This window comes from Gracilinanus agilis, chromosome 3, assembly GCF_016433145.1.
Source record: "Gracilinanus agilis isolate LMUSP501 chromosome 3, AgileGrace, whole genome shotgun sequence".
In the NCBI taxonomy this organism is placed as follows: domain Eukaryota; kingdom Metazoa; phylum Chordata; class Mammalia; order Didelphimorphia; family Didelphidae; genus Gracilinanus; species Gracilinanus agilis.
The window spans coordinates 341,075,095-341,101,622 of NC_058132.1; the positions used below are offsets into that span (position 1 = coordinate 341,075,095).

General features: G+C 40.1%; 1 protein-coding gene across 1 annotated transcript in view; it reads right to left on the bottom strand.

Annotated features, from left to right (window-relative positions):
• Nucleotides 1-15,153: 15,153 nt before the first annotated feature.
• Nucleotides 15,154-26,528, bottom strand: part of PDIA5 (protein disulfide isomerase family A member 5) — a 205,762-nt gene continuing 194,387 nt past the window's right edge. The window contains exons 15-17 of the mRNA XM_044670046.1: nt 26,015-26,085; nt 20,162-20,296; nt 15,154-15,387 (exon numbers count right to left, since the gene is read on the bottom strand). Coding sequence (XP_044525981.1) covers nt 15,307-15,387; nt 20,162-20,296; nt 26,015-26,085 — 287 coding nt within the window. The 3' untranslated portion in view covers nt 15,154-15,306. The remainder of the gene's footprint in view (nt 15,388-20,161; nt 20,297-26,014; nt 26,086-26,528) is intronic.

Consider the following 26,528-nt stretch of genomic DNA (forward strand, 5'->3'; position numbering starts at 1 on the left):
AACATGATATAGTGGTGATGGGAGATTTCATTTATCCAGATATCTGCTGGAGTTCCCAATTTTTTCATTTTCTTGGCTTGCCTTAACAGTAATTTATTTCAACTATCTTTCAAAAGGAAGAGATATGAAAGAAGGGAACTATGGTTTTGGATGATCTGATTCCTATCAACAAAGAGAAACTGGTTGCTGGGCTAGAAATGATGGAAGCCCTGGAGGGATGTAAATACTCTGTCTTAAAACGTATGCTAGTGAAGGAGAAAACCAGATATAACCTGACATATACCCAGAAATTCTGGAGATTAAAAAAAAAACAAAGAATTATAAGTTTTGTATAAAGATGGGGTCAATACTACCTTACCCATTTTAAACTGGATATCTTAACTAGGTGAGAATATGTCCCAATCAATCACTGATAGGTCAGACTAAATGCTTAAAGGCCTTTGGAATGTAATTGAACTTCGTAAGAATTGTGTGAAGATAGGAAATTTGGCCATTCCCCATGGAGCTAGAAGTTGTCATATTTTACCTTATTTTTTCATTTTTTATAATTATAACTTCAAATAGGGAGATTCATTATTTGCACTAATTAGGACCCAGCTGAATTATAGTTGCATGTGTTTGTGTTTTATTCTCTCTACCAGACTACAAACTCAAAGAGTGCTGGGACCATATAATCCAAATTTTGACTTAGCTTGGTGATCTAATATATACAGTAGATATCTTGCTGAATTTGTGTTTTTAAAAATAAATAATAGGAACAGCCAGACACTGGATTAATCAAGGGCAGAGGTAGACACTATCCTTGGTTATCTAGGAAGGTCATCTCTTCCTCTGAAGTCATCGCTTCAATGGACTTTTATTAAATTCTATCAAGACAGCTGGAAGGTGCAGAAGACAAGTGAAAACAGAAAGTCTGAGGGACGGTGGAGGGGAGATGACGTTACTCAAGTTGAACAACTTCGGGCTTCCAGGAAAGGGAAGGAATTATGCTGAGCTAGTCTTTTCTCCATGGAACAGTCCTTTTGTGTTTTCAGATTTCAGGTCAAGTCCTCATTGCCACAAGGTTGGTTTCTCATCCTCTTCTCTCTCCCCTTGTCTCTTCTTTCCTCTAATGCCGTCTTTCTATTATCATTTAATTCCAACACCATTCCTGTAGTTAGTGACAGATAGGAGAGGAAGAGGCAGAAGTAGGGGCTTACAGAGACATCTTGGAGTGGTGTCTATGGGGAATACGATAAAGACATGAGTGTCAATGAATAATATTTTTTAAAAATCCTTCAGTTATCCCTAAAAGATCAGCCAAAAGTGAAGTCACGTGAATTTACAGAGGATGAAATTCACTGTGACTCTCTTTCAAGCATTGACTGGCAGTTTAGGTGCAAGAGTGGAGAGAGCAGATGGTATGGGTGGGGACAAACAGTCCAGGAATGACAGATCAAGTGGGTCAAGGATTCCAGGACAACAATATACAACTATCCCTTCCACATCTCTGGGGTTAGGATGCCCCCAAGATTTGGAAAATCCTAATAAAAATTTTTTGGCCTTCTCTTGGTACCAGAGAAGAAGTTTGATTTCTTTTTTTTGTAGAGTATTCACAGTAAAAGAAATTGTGTATATTTATGGCATTAAAAGACAAAATATGTTGATATCATACAGTACTGTATATAGTTTGTGCACTTCTGAGTTTCTAAACTTTTTTGTGTTGTCTGTTGGCCTTTGCATGTCATCTGTGGCTTTTGCAAACTCCCCCCAAATTCCCACTTAATTTCTTAAGCTGATCTTCAATATATCGAAATGGTGAGGGGGAACATCTCGATGTGGAAGGGATTCCTGTAAATGTCACATCTCAATTAACTCACATTCTCTATTGAAATCCAAAGTCTGCTACTCCACCAAATTACAGAGTGAGTTAATCTATATATTAACCAATTTGCTTTTATTTATTAAGTACTTATTATGTGCTAGGCACTGGGGATATAGACACAAAAAATGGCCCAATCTCTACTCTCTAGGAGCTTACATTCTATTAGGAGAGATGACATTGACATATATAAATGTATACAGAATAAATATAAAATAAATACAAGGTAAATAGCGCTAGCAATTGAGATCAGGAAAGACTTCATGGAGAAGTTGCTGCCTCAGCTGAGACTTGAGGGAAGAGGTGAGGAATGAATGAATGAATGAATGAACGAACAAATGACAAGCTTTTACTAAGCACCTATTACACACAAAGTACTGGAGATGCAAAGAAAAAAGCAAAAAAAAAGTCTGCTGTGGAGGAGTTCCTATTTGACTAGGGGAAGACGACATTGGTGACTTCTACCATCTACACGGGTCCCCCTTGCCCCCAAGGGACCCTAAAGATGTAATTCCAATCAGCTGAACTTTCAATCCCCTCCCCCCCACCCTTAAGGCCAGGTGAATGAGAATCTCTGGGTTCTTGCAGGTAACACATGGAAGATGAGCTACACTCTGGTGAAGTGTCCTAGATTGGAGTCTTTGTTCTCTTTCTTTGTTTCTCTTCCACATTTCCCTGGGTACCATTCTCCCCATCATCAATTTTCTAGGAAGGATTCCCACAGAACTGCTCTGGGTGGGCCACTGGAACGGGCAGCCTCTGAGCAGGTGGTGAGCTCTTCACGAGGGGGAGCAGAGCTTACTCGAGGCTGGATAGAGAGTATTCAGGTATATTGTAGATGGGACCATTTCAGTCGATCAATGAACATTCATCAAACACTTTCTATGTGCTGGGCACTGTGCTAAGTGTTGGGGATTCAAAGAAAGGCAAAAGACAGTCCTTGTTCTCAAGGGGCTTGCAGTCTAATGGGGGAAACAGCATGAAAACCACTCTGAGCAAACATGATAGATACAGGATAAAGTGAGTTTCTTCTAACATCTCTAGGATTCTAATAAGATACAAATTAGGAAAAGCTGGGTATCTTGGGGGATAGAGAGCCAGGCCAAGAGATGGAAGGTCCTGGATTTAAATCTGGCCTCTGACACTTCCTAGTTGCGTGACCCTGGGAGAGTCACTTAACCCCTTTGCCTGGCCTTTACTGCTCTTCTGCCTGGGAACTGATACTCAGTATAAATTCTAAGACGGGGATAAAAGTTAAAAAAACAAACAAAACAACCAAAATTAGAATATATAAAATGTGGAAAAAGAATAATAATGAAACAGAATGGAATAAGCATTTGTATAGTACCTACTATGTGTACTTTACAAATGTTATCTCATTTGATCCTCACAATGGCTCTGTGAAGTAGGTACTATTATTTTCTACATTTTAGAGATGAGTAAATCAAAGTAAACAGCAGATTAAGTGACTTGCCCAGAATCACATAGCTAGTAAGCTCATTTGAACTCGGGTCTTCCTGATTTCATGTCCAAGGCTCTATCCACTGAACAACTAGCTGCCTTGAGAACAATTTGTGATCTCAAGAACTCTTGGGATTAGAAAAAAAAAGTGCTTCCATGGGGCAGACGAGACATAATAGAGTTATAAAAAGAACAAAATCAATTTCCCTATGGGATCTGATGAGCTCAATTGCATTACTTTGTAGTCACAGCTTTTACAAGATAAGATGTGATAGGCAAACAGTAATTAGTAAAAACATACAGTTGTAATTTCTGTGAGTGATGTTGTAAAGTCTCAGCCTGGACAGCCTCCTATATCTATGTCATCTACTCTTTATGTAGCCTAACAGTGGCATGTGCACAGGCATCATCCTCTGGAGCTGGGGTGATGATTCTGGGAGGACAAAGGAATGCTCCTTTCCCTTCCTTGCAGGAGGAAAAAATCTGAAGAAGGCTGAAACACATGTCTATGTTTCTCCTGGCTGTCTTTCGTGCCCACTGGAAAATGTCAGAAAATCATATGCAATTCAGTTCACTAAGTATTAACCATGGCACTATGCCAGTGCTACGATGCAGACAAAAATGAAACAGATCCTGCACTCGAAGAGCTTACATTCTACTAGAGGGGAATTCGACATATGAACATGTATAAGTAAATACAAAGGATATTTGAAACAAAGAAGAAATTTTTTCAGAAGAGTAACAAAGGAAGAAATGAGAAAATGTATCGTTTAAGAAGTGGCACCTGACTTGAGCCTTGAAGAAAGTGAGTAAGGGATTCTGAGAGAAGGAGGGCAGGGGGTTGAAATCATGTTGTGTGTGTGGAATATGAAGAGGTGAGAATGAAGAGTGTGATTTTATACACATATGTCTGATTCTACACGAGAAAATGTCTAACAACAGAGCTTTCCTTTGTCAGTGATTTTTTTTCACTCCCCCAATAGACCTCATACCTATTCTTTGCCTGGGAGCTCTCTGAAGTACCATGTCTTGCTTTTCCAGGATTCTTCCCAAAGAACCAAATTTAGGACTATTTACACAAGGGGAATATGGAACAAGGCCTCACTGACCACTGAGGGATGGTGAATTTAGGTAGAGCACACTATGAAGAGAAAATGTATGAAGACATAAATCTGTTATTATCCTAATATAATCATTCAACCTGAAGTTCAAAGTCCACAGGAGAGATAAGTGGGACATTTAAGATGGGGAAGCAAACAGAACCACCCTAATAACATAAACAATGAGTACTCAGGATGTACTTTGGCCAATAAACTAATGTTTGTGTCTACTCCTCCATATGTGTAGGAGTAGGCTTGATCTATATATGTACATATGTATAAAGTATAACTTGATATAATTTCCTTTCTATTAATAGAATCATAAAATCATAATATTGGAGGGCATCTGAGAAGTTACCTAATCCAATCCTTCTCAAACATTCCTTCTTCAAAATCTCTGATAAAATGGTGAGGCACCATCAAATAGACAAAAACTATCCAAAATGTTAAATGTTGGTGGGGCTGGAAAGAAACAGGCATGCTATTACATTGTTGGTGGTATTATAAATAGATGTAATTTTTGGTGAGCCACTTTGGAATAATGATAAAAGTATTTTTTTAAATGACTATACCTTTTGTTTCCACTACCAGGATTATTTCCCATGAGTAACATTAAAAAGGACAAATTAGTTTTAATTGAATAAAAATATACATAGTTTCTTTATTTGTAATGGAGAAAATCTAGAAAACCTTTATATGTACAATGAATGGGAAATAGAACAAAATGGGATAGATCCAATTAAGTGGAATATTATTGTGCCCTTGAATATTAAAACATGGATCATATGTAGCCCTTGGGACCTTTAGATGCTTATGATTTATTCTGTAGTCTAGGTTATAAGCTCCATGAGGGCAAGAACCAAATTTTATTTCTTTTGATGTCTCTTCAATGTCTGCTATTTTTTTTTAACCCTTGGTTTCTTCCTTAGAATCAATACTAAGTATAGATTCCAAGGCATTTGGGGTTAAGTAACTTGCCCATGGTCACATGACTAGGAAGTGTCTGAGGCCAGATTTGAAAGCGTCTTTCCAACTTCAGACCTGTTTATCCACTGAGCCACCAAGCTGTCCTTATGCCTGCTATTTTCAAGAAAGTAATTTTAAAGAATGTAATAGAGTGGAAGAACACTGCACTGGAGTTAGGAGACCATGGTTTGAATCCAATTTGCTCATTTATGGGATGTGTGACCTTTGGCAATTCACTTTACCTTTCTGGGCCTGTTTCTTCATCTTAAAAAAATGAAGGGATTAGATTAGATGATCTCTAAATTCTCTTCCTGCTCTGATAGTTTATCATTCTAAAAAGATTTATTAAATATGATTGAATGGTCGGGAATTTTCTTGTCATCTTAGTTGCTCTCTAAAAGGAAGCCCTGAGAACTGAGGCATAGTCACAGAGTCGGTTCTTCAGGAATGGAAGAGACTCAATGTGGTTTCCTTAGAAGAGAGTCCTTGCTCTAAATTAGTGAAGCCATGGAGTGGGCCTGGAGTGAATCTTTCCCTAAATGCTTATGGCCAGAGCTGGGGGAGGCAAAATAGGTCATCCCATGGGGAGTCCCATGTAGGGAGCTGCTCATATATCTTGTTATCAGCTGCACGTGTTATAGTGGAGCTACAAATGGCTGATTAGTACAATCAAGAACAAACAAAGGCACAATGTTCAAAACTTGACTGACGTACAAAAATGCCATGTTCTGACTTAACTTCACACATGATCCACTTCCCACTAGAAGGATCAGAATTTGAGAATGTCTTGAAGGACCAAGAGGTATCATTCAGTAGTAGGATGAAAAAGTGTTTATTTCCAAGTAATATTATAATGCCTACTTACAATTATTTGTATTTAAGGTGCATTTTCACAGATGACAGCATAAAGAATTTTTAAAAATCAAATCTATTTCCCCATCATCTGGTCCTTCTAGTCTCTTATCCTAGAAAATTTCCAGGAACAGACATCAAGCCCTACAGGTTATGTCGATTGTAGAATCCAACTCCTTTACCTTTGTGAAAATCTGACAGTGTCTCCAGTCCAGTAGCATAACTTAGCCCCTTTCTGTCCTCTGGGATTATCAGAGATAAAGGACAAAAGTTACACAGCTAGAATTCTTTTTGTCCCTGAGATATTCTGTATTTGAGCTTGGACTTTACCTCCCCAAAGGGTTTAAGTGTTCTCTGGCCATCTCCTCACTTACTGTGAATTCCAGTTTTCTGTGTTCTAATCTAAAAATCATGCTTTTTGAGATACATGTGAGTGTATGTATACACAAACATGTATGTATGTGTATATCTTATACAGGCTCAACTTCCAGTATCTCCTGCTAGAGTGTATGTATATATATTTTTATGTATTAGACTTTATTCATCAGCTCATTCAACCCAAGCTTTTGGGCTCATTCCTTCTTTTACTTTTAAACTCATACCTTCTGTCTTAGAATCTATACTATCAGTTTAAAGATAGAACAGTAAGGGCTAGGCAATTGGGGTTAAGTGACTTGCCCAGAGTCAAACAACAAAGAAGTGTCTGAGACCAGATTTGAACCCAGGGCCTCCTGATTTCAGTCAGGTCTAGCTCTCAAACCACTGAGCCATCTAACCTAGCTGCCCCTCCCACTATTCCTTCTAATGTCCTTAACCTTCATGACAAGAAACTCATTCTCGGCTTTCACGTTTCCGGCATTATTTAGGACCAGGTTATTCTTGCATTCACCAGTTTGGGGCCTTGGATTTCAACTCTTGCTCTTTTAAAATCTGAGCTAATCTACGAACTCCTTGTGCACCCTCGTTTAGATAAAAAAGTCAACTTGGAATTAGGCATCCTGGGTTCAAATTCTAGCTCTCACATTTACGAGCTATGTGACTTTAGGCAACTCATTTGATCTTTTTGAGCCTATGTCCTGAACTATAAAATGGAGTTCTAACCACACATTACTTACCTCACAAAGCTTTTGTGAGAATGTAATGAGATAATGCACATCATGTACTTCATAATCCTGAAAGCACAGTGTAAATTTGAGTTGCTTTGCATTCTGGTATTTGTCTTATGTATGTCCTTTTAATCTTGGGTCATTTATTGGCCCCTCATGCAGCCAAAGAGATCTCTTTAGATGCCTCCTTCCCTCTTCTTTCTCTCTCCTTTCATCTTTCCTTTCTCACCTGAATCATTCCTGATTGTATCATCAAAACGTCCTTATTCTTGCAAGCCTCCCATTCATCTTGAGCCAATTTCCTTCTTAAAGACTTAGGTTACGGGCTCCTATATTTTCTCCAAAATGATCCTCTTAAAGTCTGAGATCAATGCCTTATTATGCCTAGCATTCCCTTCTTATCCCTTGGGAATCCAGAGCAGGGGAAAGCACAATGAATTAGGAGTTTGGAGGTCTTCTCTGAGCCTTCATGTCATATCTGCAAAATTAGACTAGGTTATTTCTAAGATCCCTTATGACCCAACAATCTATAATTCTATGACCTCTAGGGTGCCAGGGTCACTTTCTTACAAGTTTCGTAGTGTTTCCCCAGGGAATGGTTTAGCATGGTCCAGCAATTATCTCCTCCTCCATTTTGAAAATGCTGCCTTGCTCCTTGCTCAAGAGGTGCCATGGATTCCTGGACAATATCAAGATATCTCAATTCGGTTCTCAGTTTTCCATAATCTCTGTGGACACACTCCTGAGCCTCAGTTTCCTTCTGTTTTAAGAACATGCCTCACAAATCTATTGTATGGATCAAATGAAATTTTATGTGGGGAACTTTGTAAACTGTAAGGTTCTATAAAAATATAAGGGATTTTCAGGAGCTCCTACAGGTGAGGGATGAGATAAGAAAAAGAAAGGTGATTAGTTCCATCCAAACAATCTTTTTCATTAGCCACTCTGCTGTGAAAGAAGGGGGAAATTACATGAAGGTAAATATATATACATATTGTTCTAAATAAAATGTGTAAATTGTCTACAGATTTCCTTATCCTAACTTTTCTTGTCCTCCATAGGAAAGAGAACTGGAACTCTCTACAAAAAGCATAACTAAATAGGTATGAGAGCATAGAGCACTGGTTCTGGAGGCAGGAAGACTCATTTTCCTGAGTTTAAATGGTTTCAGACACTTAGTAACTATGTGACCCTGGGCAAGTCGCATCACCCTGCTTGCCTCAATTTCCTCATCTGTAAAATGAGCTGGAAAAAGAAATGGCAAACTACTCCTATGTGCCAAACCTTTGCCAAGAAAACCCCAAATGGGGTCATGAAATGTCAAACATGACTGAAAAAATGGGGTGAAGGGCAAAGGAATAAGGAATACTGGGACCAGGAATCAAGAAACTCTTGTTTTAGCCCCAGAGTCCCCAGAACTCACAGTGTGACATTGCACAAATCACTGAAGTTCTTCAGATCTACTCTCCTATTCTGTCAAGGAAGGAAATTTTTTTGGTTCTAAAATTTTGTGAATCTATGAATGCAGAAAACACAGGAATAAGCTTAGTTAAGTCCCCAGTATTGCTATTCTCAGACTTCCTTCCAGAAGCTTCCCAATTATTATATAGTAGTAAATCTAGGATCAAGATCACCAGTTGACATGGCAGCATGAAGGGAAAAGATGAGATTCATGGAATGTAAAAGAGCTCTGGACTTGGAGCTAAAGGACTATTGAAGAGCAGGGACAATTTTTTACCTTTCTTTGTATCTCTGGCTCTTAGGACATGGCCTGGCACAGAGGAGGCACTTAATAAATGTTTGTGGACAGACTGGTTCAAATCCTGGCTCCTCCAATGTGACCTTGAGCAAGTGGCTTACATGCTGGGGTTCCAATTTCTTGCCTGTAAATTAGGTGGGCTGGACTTGATGATCTCTAAGGTCCCTTCTAGCTTTTCATCCCATGGTGGCAGAATATATTGGTAATCCCTCCAAGTCATACAAACTTAAGCAGGGAGGAGGGAAGGAGACAAGGCACTGTTACCTGGAATTTCTTCCTTCCTTTCTCTTAGCAAACAGTGGGATAAGTGATTTGTCCAAGGTCACACAGCTAGGAATTGTTTGCAGCTAGATTTGAACCCAGGTCCTTTTTATTCCTGGCTTGGTTCTGGATCCATTGTGCTACCTAGCTGCACCCCCTGCATGTAGAATTTCTAGGAAACGTCCTAGCCACATAACTCTTGGTGGTAGGTACCAGTTGTAGTACCCTTGAGGGGCATCCTCCTAGTTGCCATTGACAAGCTGTGAGACCTTGGGCAAATATGTAAGATTGAGGCATCAAACATGTCATTGGGGCAACATTCCCGAGTACTGTCCAAACAAGCTAAAATATAATTGGGAAATATGTAATAAAATGGAACACAAATATGTTAAATATGCAGTTTTCCAAGTCAATATGGAAACTGCAGGGACCTCTAAGTATGGTATAGTGGCCCGATTTCTACTTAACAACACTGGTCTAGATCACAAAAATATTGCTGGAAATGGCCTTGGACTTCTAATTTAATCTCATTAGGAAGGAGAAACTGAGGCCCATAGAGGTGAAAATGGCTTGACCAAGATCATACAGGTGCTAAATTAGCACAGAGGGGTTTTGACCCCAAGATCTTATGATTCCAGATGATATAATTTTTCCACTTTAACATATTGCCTCCCTTGAGAATCCTTCAAACTTCAATATGGTCTTACAACAACATCAGAAATAACCATTTCCCAAGCTCAATGGCGGAGGGGCGTTAAGAAGCCTCCTTCTTCCCCACATTAGGCACAGAGCAAGGCCAAGCCTTCACTGGATAAATTATTGTGTTCACCTTCATATATGTGGAGGTGGCAGGCTGGGTGGAATGGGCTGATGCCAAGACAGATGGGAGAGATGGTGTGGGCTCTGAAGGTCTCAAGTAAGAAGTGTTTGATTTAACAATTAATTGGCAGTCACTGAAGCTAGAGGGGAATAAAAACTGGAAAATGATTTCAGTTTTGGAAAGTAGGATGGGTTAGAGTACAGAAACTAGAGGCTGCTTAGTGCCCAGCTGTTGAATAAGGTCCTAAAATGGGTCATGGCTGAAGGGAGAAAAGATGGCTTAAAGCAAAGTGAGCAGAATAGAAAGCTGGCTTTGGGAATTAGCAATGTGAAGTCAACTACCCAAATCATCACAGGGCTGGAGAGTGGGAGGCTTAGACCATTCCTAACATCCGTCCTTAGCCTCTAGAGTACCCTTCTTTGGACAGACCAGCTGCCAAATGAAGGGTACTGGGAAAAAAAGGTGGGCTAGATAGCCTGCAAAGTACCTTACAGCTTTAACCCTATAATCCTATTAACAGATGAATGGAAGATGGAAAGGCCATGGGGTAAACCTAGCCAACTTCTACATTCTAAAAGGCCACAGAAGCACCAGCCAGTCTAAGCTTAGTATTTTGTTTCCTGGGGCTGACCAAGTGCATGAGAGGGTTAAAGGAAGTCCTCAGAAGAAGGGAATAAAAGGGGCAGTGTTGATATCTCAAGTACAGGGTTATTTCTAAGTTTGAGCAAGGGTCAAATTTTTCAAAAGGCACAGCATCATAGAATGTTAATGCTGAAAAGGACCTTGGAGACTCATTTAGTCCAACATAACTACAAATAAGGAAAAATACAAGAGAAAAATGACATGCCCAAAGTCACCTAGCTAGTGACAATCAAGTCACTCTGAGCCAGACTCCTCTGAGAGTGACATACAGAAGAGGGAGGGATCACATTTTCTTTTGGTTTTGGCTTGTGGTTATTTCTTAAAAGCCTTGGACATAGGGGGCAAAGCAGGAGGTATTGAAAGTTGAGCCTGTATAAGAAACAGAAAACTCAAATAACCAAGATGTGAAGAACCATTTATCTTCATCACATTTTATTTCTGATGTGAGAAGGTTTCACAAAAAGATTTGCTAAGATCTAAGGAAAATTCTTCCTCCTCACAGATTCTCAAAGTAACAAGTGGGAATGAACACACACGCACATGTGTGCATGCACACATACACACATTCAATGCTACCTGGAGGGTTGAAAACTCCAATTTGCTCTTTGTGTCAGGGTGGTAATGGCTTCCCCCAAAGCCAGCATATTCCTGGGACTGGGGAGGAGAAGGCAGGGAAGAAAAGGAGGAGCCAGGAGAAGGCACCACTGTGGAGTGTGTCTCTAAAAGGGCAGTGACTGCAGAGTGAAGAAAGAGGGAAGACAACTAGCTTATCATTGAAGGGAAAGAAGATCTAAGGAATTGGGTAAGGATTGTCTGAATAGTCTGGCCCTCTGAGAGAGGCAGTGGAGTGGAGCAGGAAGATTCCTAGACTTGGAATCAAGGGAACCTGGGTTTCAGTTCCTGCTGTGTGACCTAGGATGGGTTCACATCATCTCGCCTGGCAGCATCGGGTTCTCTTGTGAAATGAGGGGATTCAACTAGACGATCCTCAAGGTCCCTTACAACTCTTAATACTTTTTGACTCTTGACAGACCTCAAACAGTAGCTATCCAATCTTCTTATCTCATACACCCATCTTCCATTTCCCCAAATTAGATTCTTATATTCCTTCCAACTCTACTAGGTTCTGAATTTACTTCACAGACACCACTTTTGTACTATAAGAAAACCCTGTCGCTCTGGTCTTCTTAGTAATATTATTTTATGGAATAGGAGGGAAGGAAACCTGGGCAATGGCAGTAAAGGCTATTTTACTCTGTGTCTAGAGCTCAGCTCCCCACTGACAATCCCAAACAGAATCATAAAACCCCAGAATTGAAGGTACCTCAGAGGACATCTATGAACATTTCCATATCACACTGCTGAACAGCTCTAATCATAACAAAGTTCTTCAGGAACACCTAAAATTTGCTTCTAATTTCCACCAACTGATCTCTGTATTACTTCCTAGAGCAAGAGAAGATGCCTATTCCCTTTTTCACATAACAATCCTTTACTCTTGTGAAGATAGCTATTATTACCCATGTGCCTTCCTTTCTTCAGGTTAACTATCCTCATTTCCTTCTGTTTCTTTTCATAGGACCTTTCTAGGTTTCTGGGAGCCATTGTACCACAGATTTCCTTTAGCTAGTCAATGTGATACTTTCAAAATTGAACATTACCCACTAGTAGGACCATTATCACCTCTCCTATTCTGGCTAGCATCCTTCTCTGATTAATATGCATCCTAATTTACACTTAACTTTTCGGACACTGATCATACCCCTGGCTCAAATGTTATCAGTGGACAACTCAAAATGCTCAGATTAAAAAAAAAATGGAACTGCTAAAAATGGGTCTCCAGCCTTTATTCGCACAATCTAACTTTAGAACTTAAATGTGACTACATTTTTAGCTCCATTTTTTTCATCTATCTTGACTCAGTAACCTAGATTGTCAAGATCACAATGAATTTTAATTCACTCATTGCCTGCATTAGGAGTCCCTTTTCCTGATTTCATCCAAGCCATGAAGTTGTTCAATGAGACAGAGCCAAGAACAGAATCCTGTAATATTCCTCTGCAGAGCTCTTTCCAGGTTGTCAACAATATAGTAACACTCCAGGTATGATTCTTTACAATCAGCTACAACCTAAGTGCCCAGTAATGTTCTGTTAAAAAGATCCAGCCTACCTTTCTCTATTGCCCACAAGGATATCCTGGGAGATTTTGCCAAATGCCCTGCAGAAATCCATACACATATATGACTTAGTGCAAGCCCTAATCTATCAGTCTAGTAACCTATCACAAAAGGAAATGAGATTAGTTGTGCATGACTTGTTCTCAATGAACTCCTGCTGGCTTCTAGTGATCTTTGCTTCCCTTTATAAGCACATTAGGCTTCATCTGTTTTAGAACTTTTTCCTGAAGACTGATGTCAAGTCCATGGTCTGCTGTTTTCATCAGAGTGCACTTTCCCCTTTATTTTGAAAAATGGACTTCCCGGCACCTCACTCATTCTCTGTGATTTCTCAAAGGTTACTGATAACAACTGCAAGTTCTTCCTGCAACTTGGGATGTAATTAATTCTTCCAGACCTAGAAACCTGAACAATAAATACCAATGAGCTTCAATTCCCTCCCAATGATGGTTGTGAACTATTATTTGTTCTATGGTTCTCATTTTAAAGACTGGTCTCCTCAAGAGAAGAGAGTTCAAGAAAAGGATTAATCAAAGTAGGGCCATGACTGTCCAACAGGACGTTTCTAAGCTTCTTGTGAAAAATCTTAAAGGAAAAAAATCTACACAAAGTTCCTGTAATCTCCATGCCCCTTTCCCCCCCCAACAGACAATGGTACATGGGTAAAATGTGTGCACACATACAAAGTAGCAGCAATAACAGAACTATCTTGTCGTTAAGAACCCCACCTAAACAATGCCCTTTGTAGAAAGCAATATTCTGGAAAGTACCTTTGATATCATTTAGTACACTCCCATCTCACAAATGAGGAAACTGAGTTTCTGCATGGTTAACTGACCTATTCAGGCGCACATAGCTAGTTAATAGCAGAGCCAATAGTAAAATTTCCAGGCCAGTGTCCCTTCCTCTAAATCCTTCCTCTTTTTGTTGAAGATGATCAGGTGAAACTAAATGTTCCATCTGACATTTTGCATTAAAGAATTGGTCCTCATTTCTCTATCCCTAATATTCTGAGTTCTGTATCTCTGGTCACTTTTATCTTCATGATCTTCTTAGTTGATCCCTCCAGTTTGAGATATACTTACTACCTTTAGTTGAAACAGGAGCATTGACAACCAGATGGGCACATCTGTAGAACACACGCCCTGGGAGAAACTTGGCTTCTGGGTTTCACAGTTGGGAAGCAGAGAGGAGGGAGTTGGTGTCTGAATGAGTAGAAAGGATGGATCATCAAGAGAGGCAGCACAGAGGAGGCAGATGAAAGGAAGAATAGAGAGTGAGAAGCAGAGCTGGAGATGGGTGAGTGGTATCCTGTAAGAACCTGATTTGAAAGTTAAAAAAAAAAGGAGGGGGGTCATTTTCTGAGGACAAGAGTCAACAGGCATAATTTCTGCAAGATCAGAACATGGCATAATGTTCCCCAAACTGTTTACTTTGCTGAACTTGGGTACAGAGTAATATGCCCAGGTGCCATCCTGCTCCCCACAACACCCAAGATGCTACTTCATCTCAAGGGTCTGGAGCTTAGCCTCAGTCATATTAACCCCTGACACAATGGCTGTTTCCTTGTTAAGAGATAGATCAATGTGTGAAAAAGAAGTGAAGAAAAGGAAAGGAGGGGAGTGAGAAAGGAAAAGTGAATGTGGGCTGGAGAAGGAGGCAGAAAACAGGAAAAAGAAGTGGAGAAGACATGAACACAAAGAGACACAGAGTCCAAGAGAGAGAAAACACAACTATGTAAACACATTCCAGGGACAACACAGCACAACTGAAGTCCTGGAGATCTGTAAAGAGCCCACACTTGTGTCTCAATTTGTTTCATTTTCTGGTTTTCCCTGAGCATTATAATGTTTTTCCCTTCAAACATCTGACAATTTCCCAAGCTTGGAAAGATCTAGGTCCAAAGGAAGGATTTCAGTCTCATTCATATCTTCTATTTTCCTCCTTTCCCTTCCACAGCTGGAAGGGACAGACTACCCTGGCAGTCCTGGCCCTCAAACAGTCTCTACCTACATAAATATTGCATAGGAGTGTTGCTGGCATTGCCTCACAGAGGAGGAAATGCAAGCTCAGAGCTCAATATGGCAACAAGCCCATCCTTTAACAGTCCCCACCTTTCCCACCCCCCACCCAAAAAAATCCCCAAATCCCCAAACAAGTGGTTCAACTTTATTTTAAAATTGTACAAAATGGCCACAGATGGCTATAAAAAACTTTGTCTTCAGAAGGTGTGAAAACTCAGGAACAACAAAGCCAGCATCGTTCACAGTGTAGTGGAAAAGCTTCTTTTGAGGCAGAAATCACAGTTCATCTTTCTTTTTTCCAAGTCGCTCATGGTCTCGCTCTCGGAGAGTTCGAACAAAAGAGACAAACCCTGACTCCTGAAAGAAAGGAAGGAGTTGAGGAAAGGGAGCAGAGAACACAGTGTCCTGGGTGGGAAAGGAAAGGGGTCTTTCATTATCTGATATGGGGCACATAATTCTCCTCCTCAACTTTTCTGACAATCTCTTTCTTGACCTTACTGAGAGAACAAAGAAGCTGAAGAAAGTGGCTTTAGTCATGTCCTACTGGTCCAAGCTGGATCCCAAGATAGATAGTTGGTTGCAATTTTGTTCTATTCCTTCCTCAGCATTGTCCTCTGGAGTTGGTAATAGTTTGGGGGTTCTGAACTCTGAAACCCAATTAGTTACCAGGAAGAGACCACCTCTTATATATCCTCTTATAACATTTTCCGTTCTATGTGTGAAGAACACATGTCTTACCCTCCATAACCTGGTCATGGGCAATGAATTTTTTTCCCCAGTCTTAGAGGTAAGTTTCTTACATGAGGTAAGGGACAGACTCTATGACTGCAGGAGACAGTAAAACTAACTAGCTCACAAGAGGATGGTCTTCAGTAGCACTACATGTTAAACAAATACAAGTTATTGCAATCACTCCCTTCCCCCAAGATAGGGACTGAATGAAGGCTTCTCTGATTAAGCACAACTGTGCTGTTCCTTCCTTTTGTCTGCATTATCTTCTTGCTTTTTTCTCCACTCACATTTTATACCTTCCAAGGTGGTATCCAAGAGTTGTCAAAAAAATGAAAAGTATCCTTTCCCTGACTAATTTAACTCAACAAAGATGAATTAAGCCCTTATAAGTGCTCAGTGCCAGGAAGAGATGCAAAGGCAAAAAAGAACGAGACCCTGACCTCAGGGAGTTTCCACATGGCAGAGTGCTGAAGAATAAGCCTAGGATTGGAGACCCACCTCTGACATTATAAACTTTATGACTATGAGCAAACCCCTTGGCTTTGTCTGAACCCATTTCTTCATCTGTACAACGGTGTGAAGTGCTCACATTACGGAGCTGATTTGATGTTCCAATGACATAACAACCACCATGCCGTGAATAGTGGTGGCTATCAGAAAGGTGACAGAGGGTGCTCTTGGTAGTTAAACTGAGCCTTATTGGTTGATCAGGGTTATGAGAGGCTGAAAGTAGCAGGGAGCACATTCCAAACAGTTTTTGAGACGGCATGGAGACAGGAGATGGACTGCTGAGTTTGGGGAATAAATAATTGTTTAGCCTGGTTGGAATAAAGAGTGTATGAAGGGAAGTAATTAATGTGAAATAAGGCTGGAGTCCAATGGGGACTCCATTGGCCTTAAATGCCAAACTAAAGACTTTATATTTTTATGTCTGAAGCAATAGGGAAACACTGAAGGCTTTCCAACAGTGGGGATTGGGGGTGATATGGTTGAAAGTGTACCTCTGGGTGATAATTTTGGCAGCTGTGAGGAAGATAGATTGGATTAGTGTGAGGACAGAAGCATGGAGACCAGTCAGAAGGTACAGAGGTGATGAGGGCCTGGACTTGGATCCACTATGAGTCAGGAGAAGGGGTCGAATAAGATGCCTGAGGAAGGAAATTTAGAGGAGGGGCATATTTTGAGGGAAAGGTTATCAGTTCTTTTTTCAATACACTGAGTTTGAGATGCTGATGGCACATCAACTTAGACATGTTTAAGAGGCAATGAAGGGCTGGAGTATATGAGAAATGAATATATTGATATGGAAGTAGTAAGCAGAGAGACAATTAGTACCTCATAAACAGATGAAACCACAAACAGCATGTGTAAAGATGTTAAGGGGCAAAATGTATCAGCAAAGGGGCCTAAAAATGAGTGGTCTTTCAGATGGGAAGAGAATGATGAGATAGCAGTGTCACAGAAGTTAAGGGAAGAGGGCATATTTAGAGGAATAGGGCCATGTTTATAGGCAATAGGGAAAAGGCTCAGAGATAAAGCCTGAAAATGAGGTAGGGAGAATTATTGATGGGACAAGCTCCCAGAAGAGTCTCCCAGAAGAGGGCAGGATCAAAGGCACAAGCTGTGGGGTTAGCCTTGAGAAGAAGGAACACTTCTTTTGAAGGGATCAGAGCAAAGAAGAAGAGAACAGGTCAAAATGTTGAAGGGTTTTGGATGTGTGGAGTAGGAAAGAGGAAGGAGTTCTTGAGATATGGGCTCAATCTTCTCAATAAAGTAAGATGCAAGATCATCTGTTAATAGAGAGAATAATGAGAATGTTCTATGGAGCTTGAAAAGAGGAGATCGTTTGGAACAGCCACTTTGTTCCTCTTTACAAAAGTCAATTGAAAATAGGGATAATATATTGAGAAATAATTATAGTATAAAAATATTCATTTGAGTAAGAAGAATATTTCTACTTGAAAGGAGTGTTCATAATTGAAGATCCAGTTAAAATCAGATAACAAGAATTAGGAGTAGACCTACTTGGCACACTTCTGTGACTTCCTCCAGCAATGTTCAGTCACAAAAAAGGGAAGATGATGGGATGATCAAATTTTGAAAAATGGAAGGCATAAAAATTAGGACAGAAACAAGAATTCAAGGGTTGACTACAAGGTCAAGGCTGCGAAGGGAAGGAAGTGAACAAGAACAGATTGGCAGTCACCATAAGGATGAAGAACAGGTTTAAGAGGAGTGAGCCAAAGACAGAAGCACAAGAGATTATGACCAGAAAGGGAAATATTTGAGTTCAAAATCTTGAAGGTTCTGGTTATGAGTGATGCTGAGATCTAAGCCATAGCCCATCCCTGTTGGTGGCTAAAGTGAAATAAAGATACAGTTCCAGTTGGGAAGCCTGGGTGTTTGAGGGGGTATATCAAACATACTATTGAAGTCCTTAAATATGAGAACCAGAACAGAAGTAGTTAGGAAGGCTACAAGCTAGGATTGAACTTCTTTAGAAAGGACAGAGAATAATTAGCAAAGAGAGATCACTGGTAGATTATTGCTACAGGGATCTAGCAGGATGTTGATATTATAGACAAATACTGCCTCAGAAGGAAAGGAGGAAAGGCTATAGAATTAGGTTACAGAGATAGTCTGGAAAGGGAAATAAAGAGGAGCAGCAGGCAAATTACTCCTTCTTCTGGCCAAGTACTTTAGGGGGCATAAGAGAAAGAACAACTGACACTGGAAAGAGAGGCTAAGCTGTAGTATCTTTTGAAGAAAATTGGTTCAGGGTAACAAAAAGTCCCAGAAATCTGTTTTTCCCCAAAGATCAACAAAACAAAGAAGAAAAGGAAGAAAAAAGCTAAGTAAAATATCTTCTACCAACTGGACAGCAGGAGAAAGAGCTTGATGGGAGAGTCCTAAGGCCTGGGGCTTTTAAGATAGTGGTCTCTCCCATGAAATATTGCCCTTAGGACCCCCTTTATGCAGAGTTTAGTCCTGGGAAAGATCCACAGGTTCCAGGAGTGAACAATCATATCTCTTTTCAGATTCTGAGGTGGCCAAGGTCACCAGCATGGTCAGTGCTAGATCTTAGAGGGGGAGATGTATTTATTAACATTTGTCTCTGTAACCCTCAAATTTAAACTCTAAGGAGTGTATTTCAGTTCACCAGTTCATTCTTTTAAAAATTACATTAAAGTTAGAGATCAATCAATTAATCAATAAGTATTTATTAGGGGCAGCTGGGTGTTTCAGAAGATAGAGAACCAGGTCTGGAGAAGGGAGGTTCTGGGTTTAAATCTAGTCTCAGACACTTCTTAGCTATATGACTCTGGGCAAGTCACTTACCCCTAATTGTCTAGCCCTTACCTCTCCTCTGCCTGGAACTCATACTCTGTATCAATTCTAAGACAGAAGGTAAGAATTTTTTAAAAAAGTATTTATTAAGTATCTACTATGCTAGCTACTGGGGATATAAGAGCAAAGAATGGAATAGTTCATACTCAAAAGGAACAAGCATAAAGAGAATAAATACAAATATACTGTTAAATACAAGGTGGTTTGGGAGAGAATGCACTAGCAATTTGGAGGGCATCAGGAAAGGCTTACTTCAGAAGATGGCATGGGAGCTATGTCCTAACAGAGAAGAAGCAGTAAAGAATCTCTCTGTGAGGTGAAGGGGCAGAGAAGTTACATCCCAGGCATTTGGAAGGGATCGAGACAGGAGATGGAATGTCATGTGTGAGAAACTGAGAGAAGTCAATCTGGTTGAATCACAGTGTGAGAGGGAGAAAAATGCCCAATGAGGCTAGAAAGATAGGTTCTTCCTAACTTAAGGATGGGAAATGAATATCTATCTATATTTACATTTATAACTCCTAGAAATGCAAAAGCGTAAGATGTTTCAAGCCCTGAGCAGGCTTAATTAGTGCTTTATTGTAACCAACTTAGCTAGCAAACCACAGAGGGACTGTATGAATGGAGTAGCCAGGTTCTTGAATCTGAGAGAAGACAGTATTTTCACAGAGCCTTGTTAAAGCACAATTTATTTTCTTAACAATGGCACTCTCTCAGGCAAGCTGGGAAATATTGTTGCTTAATTTATGCCTCCCCCCAACAAATTTCAAAATCCCATACCTCCAACTCCCATTAGTTATGGTCACTTCCTGAATCAGCAAAGGGACAATATATAGAGGCTAACTGGGGTTAACAGCTTTCCTATGGAGTAAAGTAGGAGAAGAAGGAAGAGAAATAGAGGAACAGAGAAGGAACTGTTGGACTGAATGGTCTTGGGCCTGGAACCCAGAAAAAGCAGGAAGAAGAAAGAAAAGGAACAAGAACTGAGACTTAGAAGCAGCCCTGAGGGAAGCACCTGGGCTCAGTCACACAGTAGTTTCTACATACTCACCGTCCGATCTCCATTATATTTTTCAATCATCTTCCCATAGTTGTAGTAGTTGAAGGTGGGGTAGCCATCCACCCCTTCCTGCTTACACAGATCCCGGTTCTTATCTTTGGCACAGTCAACTGCAGCACAGGCAATCTGCCAGGCAAAGGAGAGACTGTACGCATTAGAGAACAGGGCACCTCGGCACTCACGGACTGTCTACCAGACAACATCTCTGGCTCAGGGGATGCTGTTCTGTACACAGTAACATTCTACTCTTGATATCACCATACCTGCTCTGTCAGGTGTTCTTAGCCTGGTGCCAAGGAATAGCTTTAAAAGAAATATTTTAATAGAATTGGCCTCCTTTGTAATTCTATGTGTTTTATTAATTTTAAAACATTATTTTGGGGGCAGCTAGGTAGAAAAGTGATCAGAGTACACAGTGGATTGAACCCAGAGGGGCTGGCAAATGTTCTAAAGCTCAAGGGTTTTGCAAGGTTTTTTTTATGAATCTCACAAATTCAGATAGTCATGAGGCAAGGTAGGAACCTGATGGAGGTCATTATACCCTTTCTTTCCTCCTTTACATGGGACAGCCCCTCTTCTACTTTGGATGAACAAGGGTCTCCCAATTTTCCAAGAGCTCTTGTAAGTAAAGGGATTTCATAGTTTTCCAAGTTCCTATATTTGTTAACCTCTCACCACCAGACAGCCCCTTTTACTTTTCGGGGTCTTCTGCAAGTTAGAAGTTTTCCCTTATATTATCCTTATGGAATCAGAGAGTAAAAAGAAACTTTTTTTCACTTAAGAATTACACACCCTCAAGGAAGAAAAAAAAGGTTACCCAAAAGTCATACAAATAAAAAGCAACTTTAATGAGGTAGATTTTATTATTTTTAAAGATGACAAATGTGAATGTTTTAATCTAACTTGTTTTTAAGATTAAGAACAGGGAACATGCAACATTATTAAAAAGAACTACAATTACTTTTGCAGTTCCATATTATAGTCAATTAAAGAGAAAAATGGGAAAAGAAGGGGTAGAGAGAAGGAGGGAGAGAGGGAGAAAGAGAGAGAAAAAGAGAGAGAGAGAGAGAGAGAGAGAGAGAGAGAGAGAGAGAGAGAGAGAGAAAGAGAGAGAGAGAGGACTTAGTGGGTTGTGATAGAGAGTTTACTTAAGTTTGTGGGGCTTCGCATTCAGATTAGTGGCTAACTAAGGTTCAGAGCTCTTTAAGTGCTCTGTATTTATAAACCTGCCAAGATTTCCCTCAGGAAAATAAGCATTCCAATCCCCCAAACCTCTTAGTCAATAATGTTTCTTGAATGCTGACTAAGTGTCCAAGACTAGGAAGGAACATTATTTTCTGGGCGGCAGCAGCTATGACCAGAACACTGTTACTTCATAAGGTACCAGACAAGAGCTGAATTATAGACCTCAGGTCAGAAGTTCATCAATGTTGATGTCTCTTCATTACATCACCTGGGACAGCCAGGTGATGTAGTGAAGAGAGCACCAAGCCTGGAGTAAGGAAGATCTGAGTTCAAAGAAGCCTCAGACACTTATTAGCTATGTGATCCTGGGCAATTTAACCCCTGTTGGCTTCAGTTTCCTCATCTGTAAAATGGGGATAAAAGTAACATCTCCCTTTCAGGGTTGTTGTGAGGATCAAATGAGCTAATATTTGCAAAGGGTTTAGCACAGTGCCTGGCAAGTCCTATGTAAATGTTAGCTATTATAACTACTGTCATTCCCATTTTCCAATTAATATAGAGAGCTGCAATTTCTAAGACAATTTGAAAATGAAAATAAATGCTTTAGGAAGCATTTCTTAATTATGCAAATAAGTGAGGAAAACAGTAGTTTGCGAGCTCATATAAAACAATGCAGCCATCTCCATTGACACTGATTCTCAGGAGAGAGGGCCTTGTCACCTTTGCTGTGATGACCTAACTGGAGGCTGAAGCATGGCCCTCCCAGGAGCCCTGGGACACTGGGCAATCAAGGCTGTTTTTTTAGCATAGCTTTCAAATATCTGATGAGGGTTTTTAGACCCAATAACTCCTAGTTGTTCTTCTCTGTATTCATGTTTAAGTTATGAATTTAATTTGTATTCCTGCCTGAGGGTATTTGAAGTATAAGGCACAAATTTATAAACCTACTAAATTAAAAAAAATCTATTCTGAATTCCCAAACAAGGTGGCAGTCACATAATCAAGTCCAGTTTGTGGCTGCAAATGCTAGCCCAGACACCTTCACTTCCAAGAGATATAAGCTGACAACCTCTCCAATTTCAACATTCATGAGATCTTATTTCATTCAGGAAATCTTGTAATCTCTGGAAATGAGGCAGCAAACCTGTCTTCTCTGCCACCAAATAAATACAAGGTTCTCAAGATGCCTCCTCCGAGTCTGCACTTACCCATAGTACAGAATGGACAGATTTTAACTTCTTTACTTATGTTTGACATGTCTAGATAGTGCCCCTGCCTGTTTTTTTTTTTTAAATTTATTTTTTTTTTATGGCTCTGTCCACACAGTGAGAGCTGATTACAGAATTAGAGGCTCCTGGAACTGGAGAAGATGCTGGAGATCACTGAGTCTAATTCTTTCTCTAAGTCCTTTTAGGGACACTGGGAGGAAGGCATAGGCAATGCCATCCTAACTCCAATGCAACCCACTACACTGGGTCTATGTGTATAGTGACTCATGAACCTTTGTTTTCTTCACTTCCCTCTCCAGAAAGCTATCCATTCAAAGGGCCCTAAATTCCTTCTACTCTTATATTTACCATCAGCTGAGGTAGCTGAATAAGCTAAGGTAACTCTTAGGGGTGGGAGTGCCCCAGCTAAAATATGTACTGCCACACGCAGCTTTATTGATTCAGTAAAATAAATCTCTGCAGGAGCTAATATTGACTTTGGCTATGAAAATGGAAGTGAATAACCAGCTGCATATTGATTGGGGGAAGGAGTAGGGACAGGCTTCTGTAGACAAAAATAAAATTCAAGCTGAAGGAGGTAGGATAATGTCGAGAAAATGCATTGAAGTAGAACTCTGGAAACCTGGGTCTTATCTCAGGTTGGCCACTAACTCTTTGGTCTTGTTGCTGTTCAGTCATTTTCAATTGTAGCTGATTCTTCATGACCTCATTTGGGGTTTTCTTGGCAAAGATACTGGAATGGTTTGCCATTTCCTTCTTTCACTCATTTTGCAGTTAAGAAAACTGAGGCAAACAAGGTGATATGACTAGTAAGTGTTTGAGGACAGATTTGAACTCAGGAGATGAGACTTCCTGACTCCAGGCACAGCACTTTATCCACTGTGCAAATCTAGATGCTCTCTTTGTTATTCTACTTCAAAAGGATAGGGCTAAATTAATTGGTCTTTAGGGTCCCTTCTGGCAACTACTGTTCTACTTAATATAGGAAATCTATTTCAGTAATGAATTGATGAAGGGCCTGCATCTTTTCTAACTTAAACACAAAGAACTGACCCCTGACTACCTACCAACTACTCTTCCTAAGCCAGGAGGGTAGATGATGTAGGCAGAGCACCTGTGGGAGAAGACCTCTCTCTGGAAGCCTATCTCACCCTTACACTGATAACATGGGATGTTTGGTTATCCTCTTGTAGCTGGATTAATCCCATGACCTCAAGTTGACTCTGTTCCCTTTCCCCTAGACTGGTTAACATTCTTTATGGCATCTGTTCTACATCATTGTTACCTGATCCAAAGAGAAGGAACAGAGTAAAATCCACATTTATCCCCATTACCTTCAAGATTGCACTTTATGACAAAACCAAGATGTATATCTATGGTTCCATTTGTGTCTCCTCAAACTCCTTTCCTAGCTGAATTGCTCTTTCTCTTCCTCTGCTGACTTGTAGGATATGAAAAATATATAGGAGAACCACAATTCCAACCAGATCTTTGTCCCCCCCAACTTATCTGATAGATTGGGAAAGACAATAGTTCAATTGAGTCATCCTGGGAACCCAGCTCTATGCCAATAAAAATTTAAAAATTAAAAATAAAAAAATGCTATAGATAACGTATTAGTCTGGGCCCCAAAGCAAGTGAAAAAACCCATTTTGACAGGTGATATACTATTTGGTAACACTAACATCTCTGTTCTAGAACCACACTTCAACTGAAAACTCCTGACTCCACTGTCCCTATAATTAATAGCTGTGGCCCCAGGGTTGTCTACATCTAGTGAGGAATGTAAAATAAGACAGATAAGAATTAATTTTTTTCTACAAAAATGTAATTTTACTGTTGATTCTCTGAGCCTTTGGACATCAGACCCTACTGCTTACCTGACCCTGTGACATCTGTCAGTTATTTCCTTAGTTAAACCTCCCTGGAATTGGTATCTACCAGATTTCCCCCATGTAAACCAATTCCTAGTCATCTCTGCTTGATTTCTGGACCGGACAACACCCTGGCAGGTTTTGGCCTGAGAGAGCAAGAACAAGGTGGGCCATGTACTTGTCCCTGCATATTCATAAGGATCCCCGAAAGCATTTTCCCTTCAAAATAATTTTTATAATTGGTGTTTACATTTCCAAATTAATTCACAAACGATTATGCTATGACAATGCTATAGCATCATTGCAAACAATTATAATACTTTAAAAATATTTTTCACTATAAATGTGAGGAAAATATAAGCTACAATGAAGTCTTAAATTAGCATTTGTGGGTTATCTGGGGGAAGCTAGCAATCTTGAATGGGAAAATGTGTTCTAAACCCCAAGCAAATAACTTTTAAGTGGAAAAAAACAAAACAAACTTTTGAAACAAGATGGTGATGGCCTGGTAAATGATTTGCAAATCTTTGCCATGAATATGTTGGTGTTTTTTAATAATAATGAACCAGACCAAATTCTGAGGGATTTATGGAAAAAGAATACTACCCACATTCAGAGGAAGAACTACAGGAGTGGAAACACAGAAGAAAAACAACTGTTTGAATTCATGGGTTGAGGTGGACATGATTGGAGATGTAGACTCTAAATGACCACCCTAGAACAATTATCAATAATATGGAAATAGGTCTTGATTGATAATATGGTTGGAGGGGGGAAGCGGGGGAGGGGAGGGGAGAAGGGAGAGTAAGAACATGAATCATGTAACCATGGAAAAAATTTATCTAAAAAATAAAATAAAAAAAAAAATAATAATGAACCAGACCAGTTCAGAAAAAGCTGTATGATAAACCAGAGCAGTAGCAGTAATGTGCTTATTTCATCAACATAGAATATACAGTGGAAAGATTTCATTTTGATTTATATCTTGTGTCTAGATACATATTAATTTTACTTGGTATACACAGCAGCCTGTCCTCAGGACCGCTTGTGTGGTATGGGGTCCCCACAGAGCAATTTAGCTGTTTTGAGGAGTAGTTCCTCAGAGGTATGCCACGTTTCCCCACACCACTGATTTCTGATTTCTTCACATACAAACAGAAATCAGAGTCGAGTCAGGTAGAAGCTCCTATGCCCAGCCTCCCTCTCTCTCCTCTCAATATATTCTAATCTGCAGTTTTAACTTGTTAATTTTATGCTTCATTAGGCTGTGGCTGCAGGTGCCTCTGGCTTAAACAGGATGTGGCTTCATTGATCATAGCCCTTTCCTTCTTCTCTATCTTTGGACTGTAAACCTGGCCCTTCCCAAGAGAGCCCTAAAGGGAAGTGGCTAATGATAAAAATGCCAGGGGTCCCAAGGAAGCCAGCCACCTCTGCAGAGATGGGCCAGGCATGAGGCAGGTTCCCCTATGGGAGAGAGCAAGTGTAGGAATTAGTGGGAAAGCAGAGCTCAAGGGGGAGAGAAAAAAAAAAAAAAAGAACCACAGCGGCGTCCTTACCTTACGGTCGTCTTTGAAGAGTTCGGCAGTGGCAGTGAAGCTCGGGATAGTACTTTTACAGTGTGGACACCCTGCACAGAAGGGGAGGGAGAGACACAACAGGCAGAGTCAGGGGGAAGCCAAAGGAGATGGGAAAAGGCAGGAAACGCCTTTCCTAATGTAAGGCCACAGCAAGGTGACACTGGACGTGGAATCAGGAAGGCCTGAGTTTGTATTAAATTTCAGAAACTGTGTAATCTTGGACAAGTCACTTAATTTTTTCACCTGTAAAATGAGCTGGAGAAGGAAAGAGCAAACCACTTTACTATCTTTGCCAAGAAATAACTGAACAGCAACAAATGTAAGACCATGCCCAAGTAGGAGAAGCTAGGAACCAGGGAGGGAGGAGGAAGAGAAAATAGATGTTTGTTAATTGAAAAAAAAAAAAAAAAAGTTAAAACTAAAAACAAAGATATTCCTTTCCTATGATTATCTCTTGGTCTCTTTCTGAGTCTCTGCATCCTTTCCCAGGGAT